Source organism: Falco rusticolus, chromosome 9 (genome assembly GCF_015220075.1).
Source record: "Falco rusticolus isolate bFalRus1 chromosome 9, bFalRus1.pri, whole genome shotgun sequence".
Lineage (NCBI taxonomy): Eukaryota > Metazoa > Chordata > Aves > Falconiformes > Falconidae > Falco > Falco rusticolus.
Genome location: NC_051195.1, coordinates 18,307,691 through 18,329,166, shown reverse-complemented (window position 1 = coordinate 18,329,166; position 21,476 = coordinate 18,307,691). Strand labels below are relative to the sequence as shown.

Genomic DNA, 21,476 nt, shown 5'->3' with positions numbered 1-21,476 from the left:
GTATGAACTTTTAGGATATGTAGGTTGCAATTATATTTGGCCAGGCTTTTACAATAGTGGCCTTTGCTTTCCCTCTTCCCTTTCCCCTCCCATGTTCAACCTAAACCTCATCAATTTCAGAGGGGGCTTTGCCACTGATTTAAATGGTGTCTGATTTCTGGTCTAAAAGTTCAGTGCCAAACTATGTTTGCAAGACTAGGAATGAGCTTGGGGTTTCTTTAAGTGGTATTTTCAGTAGCAAGTTGTCAGTGAAGTCAGGAACTAACAGTTTAGGGGGAGGTCCTAAGTGGGTAGCGCCCTCCCCACTTTAATTCTCTTCCCCTCCTATTTCATTTCTCATAGATTAGGAATGACAGGCAACCATTTGCTGTCTTACTGTCAGTGCCTCTGGAGTCCAGCTGCATCAAGAAGAGTTCTTCACAGAGCTGTTTCTAGAATCTCTTAGATTCTTGATATAGAAGGTAAGATTGAAGAGAAATGAAGGGAATTTTCCACTTAGTGAAAGTACACGAAGCTGTGAGTGGAACTATAGTTGCTTAATCAAATGATCACTTCAAAAGTTTGAGATAAAAAGCTGGTTTTCTTAACCAGCTTTTTAGAAGAAGAACTTCTAAACATGATATTTTTAATGTTCTGAGTATTTTAAATTGTCATGGTCTTGTCACTTGAAGCCAGTAGTCAAAGTTTTGCAATGTGTTTTTGTGTTTTCCAAATGTGAAAAAACATATTGGAATATTGGAAAAGGAAGTATAAAATTTTGCGTGGATGCTGTTATTTTAAAAGGTTTAATTTACCTCCTGGTGCTTTGCTGGATTTTGTGTCTAATGCAAGGAAAGTTTATGTAAACGTACATTTATCACCTCGGTGTTGAAAATACTGAATTACTCTACCAGGCAATTTTATACAGCTGTTTCTGATTTTAAAATATGAAAGGCACTTGTTTATAAGTGAGGGGTGATGGAGGGCTGTTATGTTCAATATAACGATTGGTATATTTCTAAAACTTCCTGTACACTAAGACAATTTTCCATTATGGAAAATCCATTTGGATTCCTCTTATTAAAGGCAAGCTATGTTCAAAGTTAGTGAAGCCCAAAAGACATCCAACAGCAAAGAATTAGGCCTGGTGAAAAATGCATAATGATGCTGTTCTCTTCTATTCCTAATCAGCTGGTTGATGTTAGGAAACTTATCCGCCTTGGGAACAAAATTTGGTTGGTTTTGGGTTTTTTTCTTTTTTTGTGGTTGCTCTTTAGCCATTATGCTCTTGAGTTGGAATGAGAAAGGAGGTCAAAATGGGCAGGAATGTCTTCAGTCATTATTTCTGAAGCTGTTTCACCAGAACCGATGTATCAACTAAGTAGGGTTTTTCTTCTGAGCTACATTTTGATTTGAAATTGGTTTTCTGACTTGATAGTGGAAATAAAGTGCTGTGCAGTATCAGGAGCCCTGTGGGAACAATTAATCTGCATGTCAATGGTCTGCCCATGTATAGAGGCATGGCATGGTGGGAATATGGTTTTGCTTATGTACTGTCTCCTGTTCTTTAGATCGTGCTTTTGTAGGTGTTAGCTAACTAGCTGCTTGCCAATATCCAAAATGCCGCAGTTTCTGAGAACCATTTCTCTTATTTTCATGCACATCTCAAAGTTATATACTTAAGAAGTATCAATCACGTATGGTACCATAATTTTGGGGTGGTTTTATGTGTGTCTGTAGACAACTGGGAACAATTATGCTATTTGGGTCACTGGACAAAACAAATAATGCAAGCCTTTATTTCAACTTGAAAACAGTTACATAAAATGGTACATGACGGTGAGGCATCCAGGGATAATGCATGGGTATGAAACAAGAAAATCACTTGGCAAGAGTAGCAGCTCTACAAAGAGAAGGGTAAACCATGTCTTTTTACCTCATTGCAACTAAGAGACATTGGTTAAGCAAAACAGTATAGTATAATTTTGCAATAGATAACCCTCTGCAGATAACAAAAAGGGGAAATCAGGACATTGCATTTAACAAAAATAAAATATAAAAACCTTTCAGTAGCACATCATGGGATTTTTTTGTTGTCTGTTTTTTTTAATGAGTTGAACAATATCCTATTTTTAGTGGAAGGTCAACTTGAACTTTATTTAAACACAGTCTCTGGTTCTGAATAGAGATAGGAACACTTTAACAGTGATAACAAAAGGGAGGGCTTGGAGCCAGACCTTCTTAACCTATCATTACCAGCACAGGATAGCCATCCATGTAGGAGCTATATGCCACTTAAACAGAGATCCTTGTTTCGTGCTCAAAGTGCAGGCAGTGAAAATAGCACAGACACTTAACCAATCTCAATGGATTTTTTTTCTTTAAGAATTTGAAATGTCTCCAAAGAGTATTAATGAAAACCTTTTCTTTTTGAATGAAATGAATCTGATGTCACACCACCTTCTTTTTTTGAAGTGAATGCTTTTTCAGTATCTTCAATATTACAACTGCAGTTCAGGACCGAAAGCTCCAGTACCTGCAAAAATGTACCTGGTAGACATGTTATGAAGATAAGATTGTTAAAGCATTTCTAAACCAAGCAGGATTGCTTTGGTTCTACTGTCACCCACTAGAATGTCATTGATATCAGTGGAATTATTTAGTTTACTGCTAATACAGTGAGAGCATTGTCAGGTTCACACGTTTCTATGGTTCCACTTCCATGGAGAAGATTTTCCTTGCTGTGGCTCTAGGCTCAGGACCATAACGCACATATTTTTGATAGCTGTTGGTTGGAAAGCACAGCCTGGCATGCTAGTGCCAAAGCCAAAAGTTCCGTAGCTGGTCAGGCTGTAGGATTCACACCTCTGCTGGAACATCTCCTAGAATTCATCAGTGTGTCGCAACTGGCTGGAAGTGCGTGCATTCAACCAAGGCAGTAATTTTGACAGTGTGTTTAAGGGAGAAGAATGTATTAGCTGACCTTACTAAGAATAATACTGGTATCGGGATAACCTTGACATAAGTATGGAAGATGAAATTATATTCTTTAGATTTACAGTGTAAATAGTATTTGGAAATGTTTTACTGTCCTTAGCCTGCTTATTGGTCTCAGTTAAAGAAAGTGTGAGTAAGACGCTGTAGTGACTAGATAGTGTATTTCAGCACTCCATCCCTGATTCTGCCACTGGCATTCTGTGTGATCTTGAATAAATAATTTTTCCTCTGTGATTCTGTTTCCTTATGTTGTATTGGAAGACAACCTCTGCTTGAAAAAGTACTTTCAGGGAATGCATTGTAGAAAAAGTAGGCTTGACTATTAAACAGGGAAAGAGAGCGTGTTCTGAGTGTTATAACCCTGGGAAAAATCTTCATTTGTTATCTCACTAGAGATCAGAAAGTCAGCATGAGACAAGTTCATGGAGGTGTGATGCTTTCCCCCATCTCAAACATTTTTTTCCATAAACCTTAATTAAACCTTTTCATGCCAGTAGGTCAGTCATAACCTGTTCCTTGCCATTTGTATTTTCCAGTATCCAGTAAGAACTAGGCTTAAGCTGTGTTCTTTTCCTTGGTATATTCATTATAAGGGATGATGTATGACACTATTTATGCTGAGAAGTATGTTGAAGAACTTAACAGAAACCTTATGTCCTTGGGAATTTCATCTGCTTTTCAGGTGTGGTTGAAGTTGGCCAATGGATTGTAAAAGTACTCTAGGGAGAAAGCAGGCACAGACAGAAGTGAAAGGGAATGTAAAAAGAAAATAAGTGGGTTTTTTTTCTTCTCTTAGCTTTAAAAATTATCTTCCAATTACTTCACTGTAGATCTACATCTAAATGCAAAGCCAGTTTAAATAAAATAATCTTCAGTGGATGAATGTTATTAATGGATCTGAATCTTGTCACCTTCTTCAGTTCTCCAGCTCATCTTTCCTTTGTGTTATCTTTGCATTAACAGACGTGTTTCGTGTTACTAGTGATAAGAAGTGATAAAATCTGAGGTAGTTAGTGTGTAACCTGACAGCTTTGTATGGAAATTTAAAAATTTGGCAGGTGCGTTATAGGTTTTTCCTGGTGTTAAATGGCCAGATCCTTCCAGGTGCCAGAGGGATTGCTCCATTCCAGACATGTTCTGGCCCACAAAGGTCTTCAAGCAAAAAAAGCCCATGCTGTCGTATTGAAAATGGAACTAGTACATTTTTAGCATTCTGAATATCTTAGTTCATGGATCAGCTAAAGGATTAAAGAAAAATGCGGTGACTGTTTTTGTGGCTTCTACAAAATCTGATTTGCACTTGCTGTACTGACTCTGCAGAAAGAGACTAACAAATTTTATTCCCAGAGTGGTGTTGGCACCAACTGATGAAGCTGTATTTGTTCTTCGTTTCAATATTTATTATAATCAAATATATTACATACTCTCAGCAATGTTTCACATCCTGGAATTCCTCAAGTGTCCTGTCCATGTGTATCTTGTTTAAAAATACTAATCCAGACTAATATATTTTCTTGTGTTCCCTGTTTTTTAGAAGGTAATAGGCCTGTGCATTTTATGAAATTGATAGGATAATATATTTTATGTCTGTGTTCAATAGAAAAAAAACCCTAGAGAAAACAAATTTGGTGCCAAGTTGCTGGGTGATAGCCTTATGAATCCCTTTGCTGTCCAGCTCAAAAGTCTGAGACTGAGTCATTGCCTCGAGACAGAAGTTGGCATACAATCAGAATGTATAGGAAAACAGTAGCTGTTCTGAAAATTGCAAGAATAATCACCAGAAGTATCAATAATGACATGTTTCATGTCATCTAATTGTTCAAAAGCTTTTTAACTTTACATTTTTTTTACATATTTGTGCTCTAGTATATAGCTTTAAGGATGCCCATCCCCCTGCCACCCCTCCAGCAGCCACTGTGTCCTGTCAGTCATCCTGAAATACACTGGAGAGCTTGTCAGGCAGTCCCTTGCAGATGCCTCAGAAGCCTAATAGTGAGCCTTAGCAGTTGCACTGAAGTTCCTAACACAAGGAAATTACATAGGCAGTTGCTTTAGTGCTGAATATGGACCATATATATTCTAGGATAGGTGAGTGATGTGCTATTGGCTTTCTAATGATCTAGCAGGAAATGGATTCTAAAGTTAACGTTTTCTAATTTATGCAGAATATCTTTGGCTCTGCTTTCTGACATGAATTAGTTTATTTATGTCCGTATAAAGTGTACTTATAGATTGTTTAAAAGCTCTAGGTACTATGTTCACGTTCTATTGCAGATGGATACAGACTGACTTTTTCTGGTGTCTTTTTTTCTTACACCAAAAGATTCAGCAGTTTCAGTTTGGACACATCTGCTGAAAAGACAAAATTCTCATTATCTTAAAGTTTGTAGCACTTGTTAGGAGTGTTCAAGGTGGCTGCTTTTCTGACTGTTCTGACACATAACTGTATCTTGTGACACATGCTTAACATCCTAAGTGTTGTAAGAGCTGTTGGTCTACAGTGCTGAAATTGCCTACTGTAAAGGTTAATATAACGGAGTGTGAGGTTATAGCAGCCTTTTACCAGAATATCTCACAGTCAAGATCCCTACTGTGATTAGACTGCATATTATACTGGAGTAGAAATATATATTTTTAAAAACATAGACTATGGACTGTGATTCTCATGTTTTTCCTGAGGCAAGCACCAAAATTTATTGCCTCAATGAAGATAATCAGGAAGGACAGAAGTTCAGTTTCTAAGTGGAAATATCAGAGAAAACCCCCAAATGATCTTTACTTTCTGTCACCTATTATCCTTGCCTTGATTTAAAAAATAAAAATTAAAAAAATCCTATTTAAACACTGATTAGCTAATGTAAATAACAATAAGGTAAGCCTGGCAAGTTAAAAATAAAAAGTCAAGGTATCAAAATTATTTTAAGGATTTGTAGTTTTCACTGCATTGGCTTGCAAACTTGTTTCCATATTTTCAGGAAACATTAGAGTTTTACTTTAAAAAACCCCATGGACTAGAATCAGCAAGTGAGAACTTAAGTAAGTTACTTATACCTTAAAATATAATTGAAATTTTCAAAAACAGTATTTTTTGCAAATGACTCTCAGTTAATGATAAGTTATGGGCCTGACCCAAAGCTAAAAAGCTACTGTTGTGTTCAAAAGCCAGTTAAGCCAGGGCTCGAGCAAAGAATGAAAATGGTTACGTTAGACAATACACTAGGGTTAAAAACCCAAAAAACAAAGAAACCTCCAAACAACCCAAAACCCCAGAAAAGGGAGAGTGATAGCACATGGATTCACATTTTTCTGATCTGCAAAAATGGGATTTGATTTGTAACAATTCCCAAGTTTGAGACTGCTCAGTGGTATGATTCTGGAGCACATTGATCTCTAGTAAAAGGAATTGACTGTGATTACAACTACATTTTTATCTGCCAAATTTTAGAAAAGGTCTGATCATTGTAGATGACTTGTAGTATAGGAAGCTGTGCTGCGAGAATGGAGAGTAGCTCTTGCTGCAAGCAGCCAAGATTTTATTTCTGAATTTTGAGAAAAGCAGTTGCTAACACCCTTCTATCAAGAATTGAGGGGAAGCCACTGTGAAGTTAAAGCATGAGTGTATCTGCAGAAAAAATAACCAGAAAATCACCTAGTCATTTCTTCAAATCTCAGTAGAAGCATGAAGTGCTATATCCACCCAGGTCTTACCTGTCCCCTTGCAACTGATATATGACTTAACCAGAAAAAATTTCACAGCACAATTGATACCATCTATTTGCAACTATTGTGAAGGATTTCAGGAATTACCCATATACTGGGAGGCTTGTGAAAATGTCAAAGGTACAGGCTGTGAACCAGCAATATCATAACAATATTTTTTTTAATATGAATGAAAGGCAGACTCATTGGAGGGTTGGCCAAAGGTTTTCAGAACTAGTGAACTGCCGACAGTAAAAAAAAGTCTGTCTTTTCAAGAGTGTGAAATTATATGGTTTGATGCAATTCTAGTGAAGCCAGAGGAGGGTATCTTGTTGAATTAAAAGGCTTTTTGATTCAGGGAGGAACAGCACGGCAGAAACAGCTTTTCAGCAGTGTAGGTGCTTCTTTGCTGTATATTGATAGGCTGTACCAGGTAGGTGCTGACAGGTAGGCACAGACATGACGCACTATTTGCCAGTGCTGCAGAGTCAACCAAAGGTGCACACGCTACTGGTTTGTTATAGGAGAGGCGGTTTAAGAAGCTATTAAATAGCAGTGCAGTTTGGAGTTGAAGCTAACTGAGAAGAGCAGGGATATGAATGACAGACATTTGTGGCTTTAAGAACAAGTTATTAGTACTGTAGGAAAGCTTACTTTAATGGGTTAAAAAGGGTCTCCCGTTAATATTTGCTATCTTTAATTCAAAAGATGGTGTGGAGGTTTGAATATTAGTGGGAACCTGGCTTCCAGGTTACTGATAGCTCCCTTGATAGTATAGCAGATGTTACTGGAAATAACTATATAGCTGTAGCTATAAGAAAGTTTGAATTTTAATCTACTTTGCAGACACAGAACCTTTCTGAATATTCATTATTCAATAAAATGATACAGTTAATAGGTGCCAGCCCTTTGAGATTGTATGAAGCCCTCTGAGTGATTGTAAATGTGTCTCTTATTGATTCCTCCACTGAACAGCAGATGGAAAGAGCTTGTCTTATTTCTTGCTTTGTTGCATATACAGTGTATTAGCAAGAATTGATAGCCTGGCCATAACAAACATACTGGGCTAGATAGACTGTTGGTCTGATTCAGTAGGACATTTATTATGTTGAATGTGCTTGTAGATATTTTGAATTTGTTGACTTTCGATGCCTTCTGTCTCTTGCGGTTCTCCTTAGTCTGAAATTCTGAAAACACTGGTTAAGCAAAGTTTGGAAACACAATATTTTGCCTTCTGGGAACATGTCTTAATGACTAGTCTCTACAGTTATGCTGTGTTTTCAGCCTGTTTTGTTCTGAGCTCAGTGAGTAAATAAGTATTTTACATTGAGTAGAACTGAACCAGCAGAAGATACAGAGTCATCCATCTCAAACCACTTTGCAACAGCTGCAGTGAAGCTTTGTGCATAAGAGGTGTGGTCTGTACACTTGCATAGCTGCAACTTCACCACGTGAGGGAGGATACATGACAATTAGAGCTAGCAGAAGGGCCACAGTCCTTTTCCGTACTAGGGGCCACAACTTGTTTCTGAAGCAGTGAACGATGAGGGGGCTCGGTCCCCTTCAAACAGAGGGATAAGTTAAACTGGAGTATTTCAAAACTGTGGGAGTATCCTACCTACTCATTCATTGGACAGAAAAAGAACCACTGATGCCGATGATTTGAGGAGTCTCAGATTTTATTTCCTTGGGAATTGTTACAAGTATCTAAAAGTTAAATGTGTAATATATGGCCAAATACATTGACATTTCTAGAGTTCTCTTTCTCTTAACTAATTTCCATGGAAGGAAAAGTGTAGTTCTAGTCAGTCTGAACTCAAGGTTTTCTTCCCTTTGTCTTCTGATTTGGAATTAAAACTGAAAAATCAATAACCTGACTGTATGCAACTGAATCTGTGGGAACTTAGGGCTGTGACTAGTATAGCTTGTAATAAAAGAATAAACTTGGCACTTGCATTATCTTTACTAAGAATGGCAAACCCCTAAATTACCTTTAACCTTAATTCTTTAATTATTATTCATACTATCTTTGCTTGCAAGTGAAATGTGGATAACTGTTCTGTGGCAAACAATTTGAATCTGTTTCTACACAACTTGCTATAGAAACCCTAAACATACTGTGTGTATTAAATCAATGCTAGGTTCAGTGGAAGGTGACAATATATCTCTTCAGCCTGCACAACTGCAGTACGTTATTACTTTATTATACAGCAGTAATGGATGTAATAAGTCCTGCTTAAAAAGGACAGATATCCATTATTTGTGTGTTTGAGGTCTTTATTGGCTAAAAAGGCTTTGCTGAGCTATGTTTTATGGGAAGTTAAGTTACTGGAAAACTTAAAATGTTTTTTATTTTGGGACAATAATCAGTTGCATTCCTACTAAAGCACAGTTATAATTCTTTGCTGGCGCACACACATTTCACTGTGGCTGAAGGTCTGAACCATGGCCCAGTGAACTCAGTAAAAACTCTTAAATTAACATCGGTGGACTTTGGATCAAGCTCCTAATGAATGATTTATTCACTTTAAAGACTTCACTTAGCTTTACTTCCATCTTGCTGACTTCAGTAATAGGCTTTCTTGACATAACCTGTCTTGACACTTAGAAAATATTTGTTATTAGAGGGTGTAAAATAACTAAATGTTTCACTTTCTCCTGCTATTAATTGTTACGACTTTTAAGAGCTTTTTGTTCTTAAAGTGTTTATTATGACCAGTGTAATTTGGCACATGGAATAAGATACAGGTATTGTGCACATAGCATTCATGTTTTTGTTTTGTGATAGATTCAGTAATGTAATGTATAATTTTTGCTTTAAAACTCCTTTTTATTGACTACTAGAGAACTTATTTTCAAAGGTCTTCTAATGCAATTATCCTTGTGTATTTTTTAATATACTGTCAATTGAGAAATCTGGAAGGGAGGACAGGGAATTAAATGTACTCTAAATCGATTATCTCACAGTTTATGGAAATACCTGCATTTTTTTTTCACAATTTAGAAATGAGGGATCATAAAAAATAATTTTATCTCTTGTAATCCTGAGCCTGTTATGGTACCAAGTCTGTACTCCTGTAGGCAGCTCTGTGCTCTGACAGAGGGCAATGAGACTTGTGATTGTGGATAATAATTGCTTATTGGAATTTTATTTTCTTTTGTACCTAGGTGAAATGTCAACAAAAGTGCCGAGCATTAAACTGAAAATTGATCCTCAGGATCTGCAGATCCAGACTTTTACAGTGGAGAAATTACTGGAACCATTGATAATCCAGGTATTTTAGTCTTGCAGAAAATAAATTGGATAACCATTGAGGGAAGGGCGTAAGGCTGAAGAACATTGGCTAAGGACACTATTATGACAGGCATAATCATATCTCTACTTGTAGTTTACGCTGGCTCAGAAACTCTCCAAAGGGATCTGTCTTTTTCCAGATTTGGTCATTCATTTAGTCACTTCCATTTTTGCAAATGCCACACAGAATATCGTAACAGATGTTGCATGTTCTAGCTGATCTCTTGTACAGTATTATCTAGTGCATGTTGAAATGTAGAATACACTGCAAATGGATTTCCAGCACATGGAAAGTTTCATGTTTTAAGTAGTGGACATAGTGGGAAAGAAGAGACTTGAAATCTGTAGTTGAGTTTCTTTGTCTGAGTTTTGAGAATAATTGCATTCTGTTGCATTTTAGAAGAGATGCCCTAAGAACAGTGCAATTGTTGATGTAGAAAACTACCTTAGTAGTTTTCCTTCCAACTAAAGAAAACTCAGACTGGGGAATTTACAAAACTGTGTTTGGGCTTGTTGATAAAACTTTCTTTTTAGGAGGAGTGATTTTACTGCATATTCCAGTTCTATTTCAGGTATTCACTGGTTAAATATGCGATGCTTAGTGTGTTAAAGACTCTCTCATTATCTCTATATTTGGCATGGATTAGAATTGTCTTTTTTAATACAACAGGAAGGACCTACTTTAAGACCTGACCTCATTTTGCAAACAACGTGTAACTAAGAAGGTGTTAAAAGACCTCTGTAGCAATAAGTTACAGGGTAAAAACCAGAAAAGACATCTTCTGTTTTGAAATTTGAGATATTTTGAATTTTCTCTTTGTGGTACTTAGAACAAAGATTTTGGGGTACCTGCATTTAGCTAGTCAGACACATAGCAAAAACCCCAGGAAAAGGGAAGAGGTGGTGGTCATGTTTTATAACAGTTCTAGGAAAATTTGCTTTTAAAAATCAGGTAATTCATTGCAACAAGCTTATCTTTAACAAAAAAATTAGATATTTTTGTTAGATATAAAGCATAGATATAAAAACAAAAAGATTGTATTTTCCCCATTTGAAACCTCTGACTCTCCCCAACTCATCTAGTTTCTTTTATTAATTTTTCATTACCAACTTCGAAATTTCTTCTCTTATTTTTAATTTGGTGGTCTTTTCCTCCCTTACTCATTCGTCCCTTCTGGAAGATTCTTTTCTTCAGAAAGTAATCTTTTCTTTTTATCATGACTTCATTTCCAGCTGTTCTTAACTGAGCTGCCTCTCACTCATTTTGTCTGCTTTTATTTATTTATATTTGCCTAGGTTTGACTGATGGTGTATAAAACTGCAGGTAACAGTTCAGTGGTTTGTGGGAAGTTGTCAAGCTGAAGTATCTTATATGGATGGATTATAAAATTAGTTTTACAGTAGTAGGAATAGATGTCTTGATAGACTGCATTTCAAAACCTTCCCTTGTATGCCCGTAGGTCAGACTCAGGCAGCTGCAACACTGGGTATTTTTAGAGGAGGTGAAGAAATGTAAATTTTGGCCTCAGTTCTGCGGGATCAAAGAAACCTGACAAAACAAAGAAATACATTTCCAGAAAAAAACCAAAGAAACGATCTCATTTTAGTTTTGTTTTTTTCAAAAGCTCTTCTCAAGCATCTTTAAAAAGATTGAGTCTGTTAAAAATGGAAATGCTTAGATTCAAAGAGAATATGATTTCAGCTGTCTTTTCCCCCACTCAACCTTAATGCTTGCTTTGTTTCGTAACAGAACTGTGGAAGGGAAGCTTTCATTTTGAGTGGGAGATAGAGAAAAAATGTTGAAAATGCAAAAGTGGGGATTATAACTAATACTCAGTGAAGGATGATTGAGATGCTGGAAAGGCAATAAATGAAAACTGATCTATGATTAGAAAGAGAATCATACTAGTCACAGGTAAAAACAAATAGTGTTGTGCTCTGGCCTGATTCACTTGGCAGCTGCTGCTCTGAACATAGTTTAACTTTTATTTTGAGAATTATGGTCTAATTAATTTATTTGATAGTCTTGTAATGCTCTGGTAAGAAAGAGGCAGTGGAAGTGTATGAGCCTCTCTGAAGTCTGTCCGAGCCAGTTATGCTAAGTGTTGAAGCAATCATTAAATTAACAACATCAATATGGGAAAAAAATGAAGGCAAAACTAGCCTATGTGGAAGTAACTTTACAAATGACTTTGCTAGATTCTCTCTCTTCCCTGCAATTTGCAATCGGCAGTGGTGATCATTTCCAAGTTGTGAAAACAGTATGACACACTTTTTTGTATAAACCCTCCTCTAACTTGGCAACTTCTCCATCCTTGGAATAAAACAACGGCCCTAGATTACAATGTCTGGGGGGTTGCAGGGGCAGCAGTCTCACTGCATTTCCTTCTTTGCATCCCAAACAGTGGCCTGACCCAGGGTGGTAAGTTCAAATAGTGCTGCGCAGGGCTCTGCAGAGATAGAAACTTGTGTGTTGGAAGTGACATCACTGTGTTGGTGCAATTCTGTGTCCAGCCTTGTAAACTGTACTCTCGTGGGCATATACTACTAGCTGCACTGTTTCCTATGTATTGTAAAAAAGTTTCTTTAATCCTGTCCATTTACTCCCTCACCAGAATGGGGTCCTTCTGTGGCCTTTATTATATTTTATTCCATGGGCTTTGAGGACATTAGTGAAGGAAGGCTTTTAGGTAACATTCCTTATCAATGCATCTAGCACATTAAAAATTGACATCAGCTGACAGCTGTCTTGATGTGAATTGGGTACATGCTCAGACAAAGAATATTTCTTTAATTCTGGGCTTTTATTAGAGATGCACTCTGTCATGGAGCAATTAGTATGCACCAATCAGTAGATCATGAAGCATTTTCATGCACATAGCTGATGTCTAATATGTGTCTTGCTTGTGCTAGGTTTACTCACAAAATAAAGCAATTAATGTAATGCAAAATATCCTCTTGTTTTGTCTCATCCTCAGAGATTGAAGCCTGTTTAATCTCTTTGCTATACTACGTAATGATTACAGTTATGGCTAGGTATAAAATTGCTTCTGTAGCAAGCTATTATAAGGCTTTTTTCCTTTTGAATTTATGTGCAAGTAAATTTTTGAAAGATATGACTTGATGAGATTCATATAGCTTCATGAATTTGTGCAGGAAATACTTAATAAGTGTCTTTGCAGTCGTTGCAAGTCTTATAAGTTGTAAATTTGCCACATTTGGATATTGTATCTAGAGCTCTCTCTTCTATAGAGATGTATATACACACACAATTAATATATATATTATGTGTGTGTATGTATACACAAACAAATGTTTGTAAGAGCTTTCCCTGCAAAACCTCTTGCTTCCATCTCTTTATATTTTATACAGGCATACATACTAAGGAAAGTTTATGGGTGCAAGAATTATGTAAGTTTTACAGAGTATGTAGAAACATCCATGTGTTCTAGAGTCCCTTGCATCATTGATGGAAAAATAGGCAAATTGAAAGTTATTTATACTCACCTGTCATCCATACCAACAGAAGTTTTCTTGCACAGAAAACACATGCTGTTGGTTTCAGTTCTATGTATGGTAAGTTTACTTTATGCCCACTGAAAGTGATTCACTTGTATTTATTTGTATATGCAATACTTCAGATTTGAAACAGTGAGTAGGCTGTTCTGCTGTTGTCATTAGATCACTGAGTAAATATCTTGTTTTTTCAACTGTCTAGGGTTTGCAGTTACACTGAACTAAATTTTAAACAAAAAAGACTTTTATGGTTCATGGTCTAAAATACTTTTATGTTAATATCAAAGGTGAGCCAAATCTTTTGATATTCAAGGTACCAAGACATTGTTTCCTTAACTACTGCAATCAATATTAAAAGATTGTAAGGGCTGGCAGGAATTGAATACACAGCATTGGAAGAACTGCTGCACAGTTCGTTAGGAATTCAGTATTTGGAATAACCATGGCAAAAAAATACTACCCCTTCAGCCTAATAAATAATGGCAGTAACAGGCAACAACAATGTGATTCAGATTTGCAACTGTAACAGCATATGGGCTTGAAAAATCTCACTTAAAAAAGACCTCATACCACTAGCGCAACTCTGTTGCTCCTACCAGAGATACAAAATAACTTCTTGACTGATTTCCTTTGAATGCTGGGAGACCTGGTGTATATGGCAATAAGAAAGTCTTAATAACTGGGAAATACAGTCAGGCATCAGCAGGATTAATTAACTGAAATACAAGTTTTTCTTTTTTCTTTTAATACCATTTTGTCTGGGTATTCTGCCACTACAGTACAGGCTGTGTTGACAGTGGATCAAAGGGGCGCACTGTATTAGCTGCTGTGTAGTTGAATTCTTTCTGTTAGGATCTGCATAAAGTTTTTGCATTCATCATTGGGATTCTGTATTAGATGATTCAGAGTAGTTTTTCTGTATTCCTTAATATCCATGAGCCAAGAACTACTTATCAAACTTTGACTTGAATTTGAGTTCAGAAGCTGCCTCTGGTATTTCCTGACAGTGATGCTGAAGGTAGAGGTCTTATAGTCAATAATTTTCACCTGCAGGAATGATTATTTTTCATATTTCACCATTTGCTTTGTTTCCTTTTCCTCCAAAACATATGAATAAACAGTACATAGAATAGTATATTACATAAAAAGGAGACTACAGTAAAAATCTGAGAAATGGAATAGATTATTTTCTGGGAATGGTGATTAAATAGTTAAGACACTTAAAAATGTCTTTTACTTATAGATTTTTGAGGCAGCTTCTAATTTTCTACAGTGTTTTATGACTACTTGTTGGAAGTATCAGCCTATAATCTCTTCAACTCACTCTTAAAAATATGATCATTGAAACTGTATTAAATACTCTAGAACTAATGGTAGAGGGTTTGTAAAAATAAAAGATATTAAGATTCTTACTCCCATTGCATTCTCTAGCAGCTGGCTGATTTATGTGCAATAAATAACTTCATTTACTTTCTTTGAGCCACAGTCAGAAAAATACACAAGCCCTCTTTAACAATCTGAGCCGGAGTTATTTATGTTGCTGCCTCCCTTGTGACATGCCAGAGCAGCCGATGTCAAGTGGCTGGTCCTTTTTTCCCCGAAATTCCACATGAATGATGTAGGGGTCAGGGCTTTTGTCTTTCAAAGATGTGTTTATAGAAATGCTTCCCAGAGGATGTTTGTCAGTTACTTTTAAAAGTACTGACTCATAAAAAACACTAAAGTGTGTGAATTCCTGAGCAAGCTCTAAAGGTGAGCTGGGGCACAGCTAGCACACTTCTTGTTACATACCTGTGAATGGAGCCCTTTTTCCATAGATGAGCTCAAACCAGAAGCTGTACTGCAGCCTTTAGGTAAGCTTGCCTGCAGGACCGAGAAATTCATATACAGCTTTTGCTTTGCTTATACAATTCTGTTAACAATTGGAATGACATTTAATAAAATGAAGCAATTATATACATATGTGTTCACTGAGCTCCAAGACTAGATCTGTACTTAATATTATACTATCCATGTTCTGGCACAGACAACAAAATAGAAGGAGGATTAAAAAACATCAGTGAACTTAATGAAAATAAAATATGTTTTAAAATAGCTATATAACGCGTTTTAGGAGTCTTGTCTTAGTGTGAGAGCTCAAGCAATGACTTATAGAACAGTCTGTTGGAAAAATTCTGTTGGAGTGTGGAGGCTGTGCTCATATGATGAGGAATGTGGAGTGGAATGCTGTATAAAAATAAGTTCTTTATGGATGTTGAAGTGCTTTTTCAAAAAATATAACTTGGACAAAGCTGTGGTAAACCTACATTCTGTGTAAAACTATTCAATTTTAGTGTTGAGAGCCACCCAGAGAATTCTGAGGTGCTGAGTTCTGACCGCTGTGATCGTCCTTTGGAAGAAGAGAAAGCATTTTGAAATGTGTCTGTCAGTACTCATTTTGGGTATTTGCTTCTGAGATAACTTGGGAGATTGAAACTGGAAGTATGGGAAGATTCAGCACTGATTATACTTCCTGCCTTGGAAGTATATATATAAACTCCTTAGATAGTTGTGGGGGTTTTTTTTGTGTGTGTAAATTTTAAAATAAGCATTGTTGGGAGTTTGCATCAGGGTTAATATGACAGTGAGATTTCTATTGACTTTGCTTTGGTTGTACAGAAAGAATACAAAGATGAGGCATATTAAGTAAAAATTATCTGTAAGTTTTCATTCCGTGGCTTTTCCATTCTCAGTATGTGTGCTGAGCCTGCCTGCCCCTCTCTAAAACAGGGGGAATCTCATTGCTTATTCTCAACTATATTAATCTGATTTTTTTTTAAAACTTGAGAACAATATAAATTCACTTATTATAGTACTTACACCACTATCATCTTTTATGTTTCTTTTAAATGTAGGTTACAACACTAGTGAACTGTCCACAGAATCCTTCTAGTAAGAAAAAGGGCCGTTCTAAAAGAGCTCGTGTCTTGCTAGCATCTGTGGAAGAAGCCACTTGGAATCTGTTGGACAAGGGGGAAAAAATTGCCAAGGAAGCAATTGTGTTTAAAGAGGAACTTCATGCAGCACTTGCTGATGTCCACAAAGAGAGTAAGTACATGACAAATAACTTAGACACCAGAAGGAATGAGTTTAATGTGTGACACTGGTATAAAAATGAAGCTAGGATGTCCATGATGTGCAAATGTCTGAACTTTGAGTTGTCTAGTTGTATGTTCTCAGATAACACTTGTGAGAAGGTAAAGTGTGCAAGATGCAAGCTGGGTCCCATTGTGGAAAAACATTTACAGCACTGGAAGTGTTGTGTGGAGGTTTTTTTGCCTGGTTGGCGTTTTTTTGTGTGGGGTTTTTTTTTTTTTTATTTCTCCCCAGTGAAGACAGGATGCCCCCTTGTTAACTTTAGTGGCTGTTAAGCACAAGTATAAGTTAATGCGTGCTTTAATGTTCTTGAAAATAATTGTTTACCTGAATCTGGGAATAAGGCCTTTTAATTAAAAATTTAAAAACAGAAGTCTTCTCCCTCTCGCGCAGTAGTAAAGAACTTAATTTGGGAAGGTGTAATAGTCCAATCTGGAGGTACGTTTTGAGACTTCAATAGGAGGAAGATGAGTTCTTTAACCTACTGTAAGATTCATCCCTTCATGACAGAGCAGCTCATCTTTGCTGAAATTTGCCATGTTCCATTTCCTTATGACCTGTCTCCCCATTTCCAACCAGACTCCCAAACAGGACTAGGTTTTATCACCTGCTGAGAATGCTGTATTAGCTACATTCTTTCAGGATCTTTGTTGCTTTATTGATTTTTTACTCTCCACATGCATAATCAGGGCCTAGTGGGTGAGTATGAAGGCAAGGCTCAAATAGTAATAAGCCAGATAACAGACACCTAAAATGTGTTCCTGCAGAAATCAACTTTAAAATTGATTCAGGAGAAGGTTTCAGAGGAGAAAGGGGACCAAAGAGTAATGCTTTTAGTGCCTGTCATATGCAAATTATGTTCTTTCATCAGTGCTCTCTGAGTTTTGTAAACAAATGGTTCCCAAGTGTTGCCTGGAATCAGATTAAGAGAGGCTGATGAAAGCCTTCCCAAACAAGTGGGAGCAGACAAGCAAAGAACAATGGTCTGTACCATAAAGTTATTGGGAGGCCATGGTATTGAATGACCTAGCAACCAGGCTTGGTTTTATCAGGGGGCAAAGTGGGCTTCAGTTGCCTTTTCCCTGTTGAGCAGTATGGTGTATATTCTTACACTATGTAGCAACTTGTGCCTGAAGGACTGCATGTTAGCCATTTAAATCAGGTCTTTACATCAGAATTTTATTTTGCTTGGTGGTTTTTTTTCTATTTTGTCTTCCTCCATGTGCAGCTGGGGTGGTTTCTGAGTCTCCACTGTTGGTCATCATAGTGATTACTAGCTATTTTCTTCCTCTGAATCCAGAGATGGCAGCGTTTTAGAATTTGATATATGCATACAGTGTCTGAGATACCTCAGGGTCCTTTGCGATTAAAAGCATTATGAGCAGCAAATATCATTGTTATCTGTCACACTGATCAGCTGAGGCTTTTAAAAAAAATCACTAATTTTTGAGTACTCTTAAAATGTTAGCCCATCTATTCCAGGCCGATAACACAAGACAAGAATAACATATATAGTTTTATATTGATTTTTATACATAGATAATATAAAAATATTTCACATTTTCTATTTATTTATTGATTCTCAGCCAAGACCACAGATAACTACAAAAATAAATAATACATAAAGTAGATTATATACACCTCATGCATTTTAAAAGAATGTTAAGTTCATGTTATCACCTATCATTATGCAATGACAAATTGAGTGTTCACAGCTGATCTTCCTCCAGGAATTTACCAAACTGCACAAGTTAATTTTAAGAAGTTGGTGAACAATTGTAAAACAAGCAGCAGTTTATTAATTTTGCAGATCTTATTAGTCCTTTGAAGCTGTTTTATATTTTTAATTTGTGGTATGCCATATCATATATAAATTTATTGCCTCATTGAAGTTACATTCTGCTGCTGTTAAATGTCTCATGTTATTTACTTCAAACTCTTTGGAAGGATGTGAGTCATAAACTGCTTGCATGCAGTCACCTGCCATGTGTGTCATAGCATATAGTATTTAATTTTCTGTGGGCATATTTTCCTGTGGTGACTGGCAGGTATTTTTATTAATATGCTCTTAAATAAATTATTACTTTTTGCATGTGGTTACAACTTGTATTTACTGTGTAGTAGAATTTTGAAACAACCCTTTGGATAATTTCACTCAGATGAGAACCAAGCTACCAGTCCTGAAGTTGCACACCAATGTCTGGAAACAATAAATAGTCTCACTTCTTGCCTTTTAGCTTGTGTCACTCACTGAGCTTGTTGAGTTGAAGGCTGTTACATAAGAATTAAATGCTTATTTCTTTTGAATGTCAATTGCCAGTGTGAAAATGCTGCTTTGTTTACTTCTGGAGGTCATTAATAGGGGTTCCTTTTAGAGGAGTGATAGACTTTTTTCAAGCTGCCGGTGATAATCCTGTTAATCATAATGTTTTGGGGAATAAAGGGGCATATTAGTAGGATAAAAGTGAGCAGTGGAGATAAACACAACAAATCTTCTGTTTATCTTAATTCATCTGATGCATTAGAGACTCATCTAATGTCTTCAGAAATGGGGACATGGTATGGCTTTGCAGTCTACAGTTCAGTCTTGACAAACACTGTCAGTAGATGAGATTTTGGTCTCTCAAGTTCAGTCAAGTTCTGTTAGTGATATCTGAAAGAAAGTGTTGTTGTAATGAATGCAGGCACATTCCCTGGATAAATCTAAATTATGCTTCCTTTGGCATCTGCGAAGTTTTACTAGAGATTTATGGTCTTGCAGCTGATCATCTTAATACAGAGGTCCTCTGCATTTTGCATTGAGTTTCCTCTTCAGAAAGTACTTTTTAAGGTCTACCTCTTATCTATATCTTGATTCACCTTCTTCTGGAGCTCTACTAAGTCACCAGGCAGGCCTGTGGGTGGTGGACTATGTGCATCACCCAAAAATCCACTAGCCTAGTAACTGAAGAACTGTCATGTTTCCCTGTTGATCTGGTTTGATGAAGCATTTAAAAAAATTGCCTTCTGAGGAATAATGTGACACTAAACATCAGACTATAATTAATGTCCTGATTCTGATATTTAATCGATTTAAACTAAATCACTGTTTTGTCTTAATGTGGGGAAATATTCTTTTAGGAATTTGCATTGAACTCTAGCATTATACTATACATATTGTGTGTATATATATTATCCTATATATATAGGATAGAGATTTTTTGCTTTTACATCAAGGTGTGATTGCTTATAGTTTTCAAACAGTTGTACAGGCATAGCTAAAATATTTGGTATTTATTGCCATTGCTTACTGACTATATATAGTCAGAAACAGAACAGTTGTCAATGTTGTTTCTATCTATTGCAGTGTCAAGGTTTTGTGCATTTAGCTGTTATCCTGCTCAAGTGTGTTCCTAGATAAGCCTTTCATCACACGTAACAGTGAATTGAAAGCAAGTTACTTGCTGGAGTTACATTTTGAGCCTTCAGTTACTCTTTAAAAGGAAATTAGAACAAATAATTTGGTATTTCAAATGTCCATATTTAATTCGTTTTGACATTTAACAAGGGAGGCAAGACTTTGATGGCGTGGAAGAAACTACCATTCACTGGCAAGGTATGGGGAATGTACTGTAAGGGTATTTACTAAAGGAAGGGGATAGTGATCTCTTACGTTATATACTATATTCTTATTTGTCCCCACAAAAAATCTTAAAAATAGGCTTAGCTTTCTCATCCTACATTAAGAGGTACATGTGTATGATCTGCATGTAATGGACTTTCGTTCTAGGAGACAGAATTCAGATGTTCAAGTGGCTTAAAATAATCTGTGCTGTACACCCTTTCCATCAAACCAAGAACAGATCCCTTGTAAAAAGCTTCTGATACCACCATCACTGGATCAGATGTCCCTGAGTGGGAAAGGGGGAATGAAGAGATGGCTTTAGGGCATGAAGGGGGTGTGTGATGGCTCTGATTACACGTTAGGAAGAACTGTATGAGATGTGGAAATGGAACTTCCTGGTCTGCAGCAGTGAAATAATTGTAGTGCAACAGAATACAGAGGTATGTGAGTGGGGTAAGAGACTGTGTGGCAGGAGAAAAATGTCCTGTAACATCTACAGAAAGCTATTGTGACAATCTGAGTTATCATGGTGTTAACTTAGGAACATGCAGGAGGTATCAATCTGCTTTGCCCTGACACTGATCTTGTCACTTCCAGCTGGCCGGCTGAAGCACAATCCTTTATTTGCTGTAGCAGATGGAGATGGTATTTGTAGGAGCAGAACAGGTGATTATACTAGTATTGTTTAAATCTCTTGTTTTCAGAAAGGGTAGGTTGTTCTGTGCTATAACGTGACATTGACTCCCAACCTTCTCTAGTACTGATTCTGCTTATGTGTATGTTCATGCCTGCAAGGATGTGAGACTGCAAATGCCGGTGTAAATCAGAGTTTAGAAGTTTTCTGTTATTTGTATAAACTGTGTTTGGTTGGTTTGTTTTTTGCTCTCTCAGGTTTGAGACTAGGATGTTTGAAATCCTGTCTTTTAACTGACTCTGTTATGTCCCTCCCTCCCTTAGTCAATGGGCTCCCTTTAACACTTGTGTTTCTCTGGAACTGTAAATCCACCAGCCTCTAAGGGTGCAGATCACAGGAGTGGGTGACAGGACTTGCTTGGTAACAATACCTCCTTGTGGGAGGACACAAGAACGGCATAAAATGCACTGCATTCTGTGTGGATTTCACACTGCTGCAGTTAAAAATAAAAAACAAGAGGAGAAAGCCAGATGTAAAAACAAACAGGAGGGAGAGGAATGTGATGGTCAGATAGGATTTAGTAGGAGAAAGAAAATCTATTCAAAGAAATAAAAGAA

General features: G+C 36.7%; 1 protein-coding gene across 1 annotated transcript in view; it reads left to right on the top strand.

Annotated features, from left to right (window-relative positions):
- The first annotated feature begins 347 nt into the window (after nt 1-347).
- Nucleotides 348-21,476, top strand: part of CTNNA3 (catenin alpha 3) — a 507,496-nt gene continuing 486,367 nt past the window's right edge. The window contains exons 1-3 of the mRNA XM_037399918.1: nt 348-461; nt 9,844-9,950; nt 16,381-16,573. Coding sequence (XP_037255815.1) covers nt 9,849-9,950; nt 16,381-16,573 — 295 coding nt within the window. The 5' untranslated portion in view covers nt 348-461; nt 9,844-9,848. The remainder of the gene's footprint in view (nt 462-9,843; nt 9,951-16,380; nt 16,574-21,476) is intronic.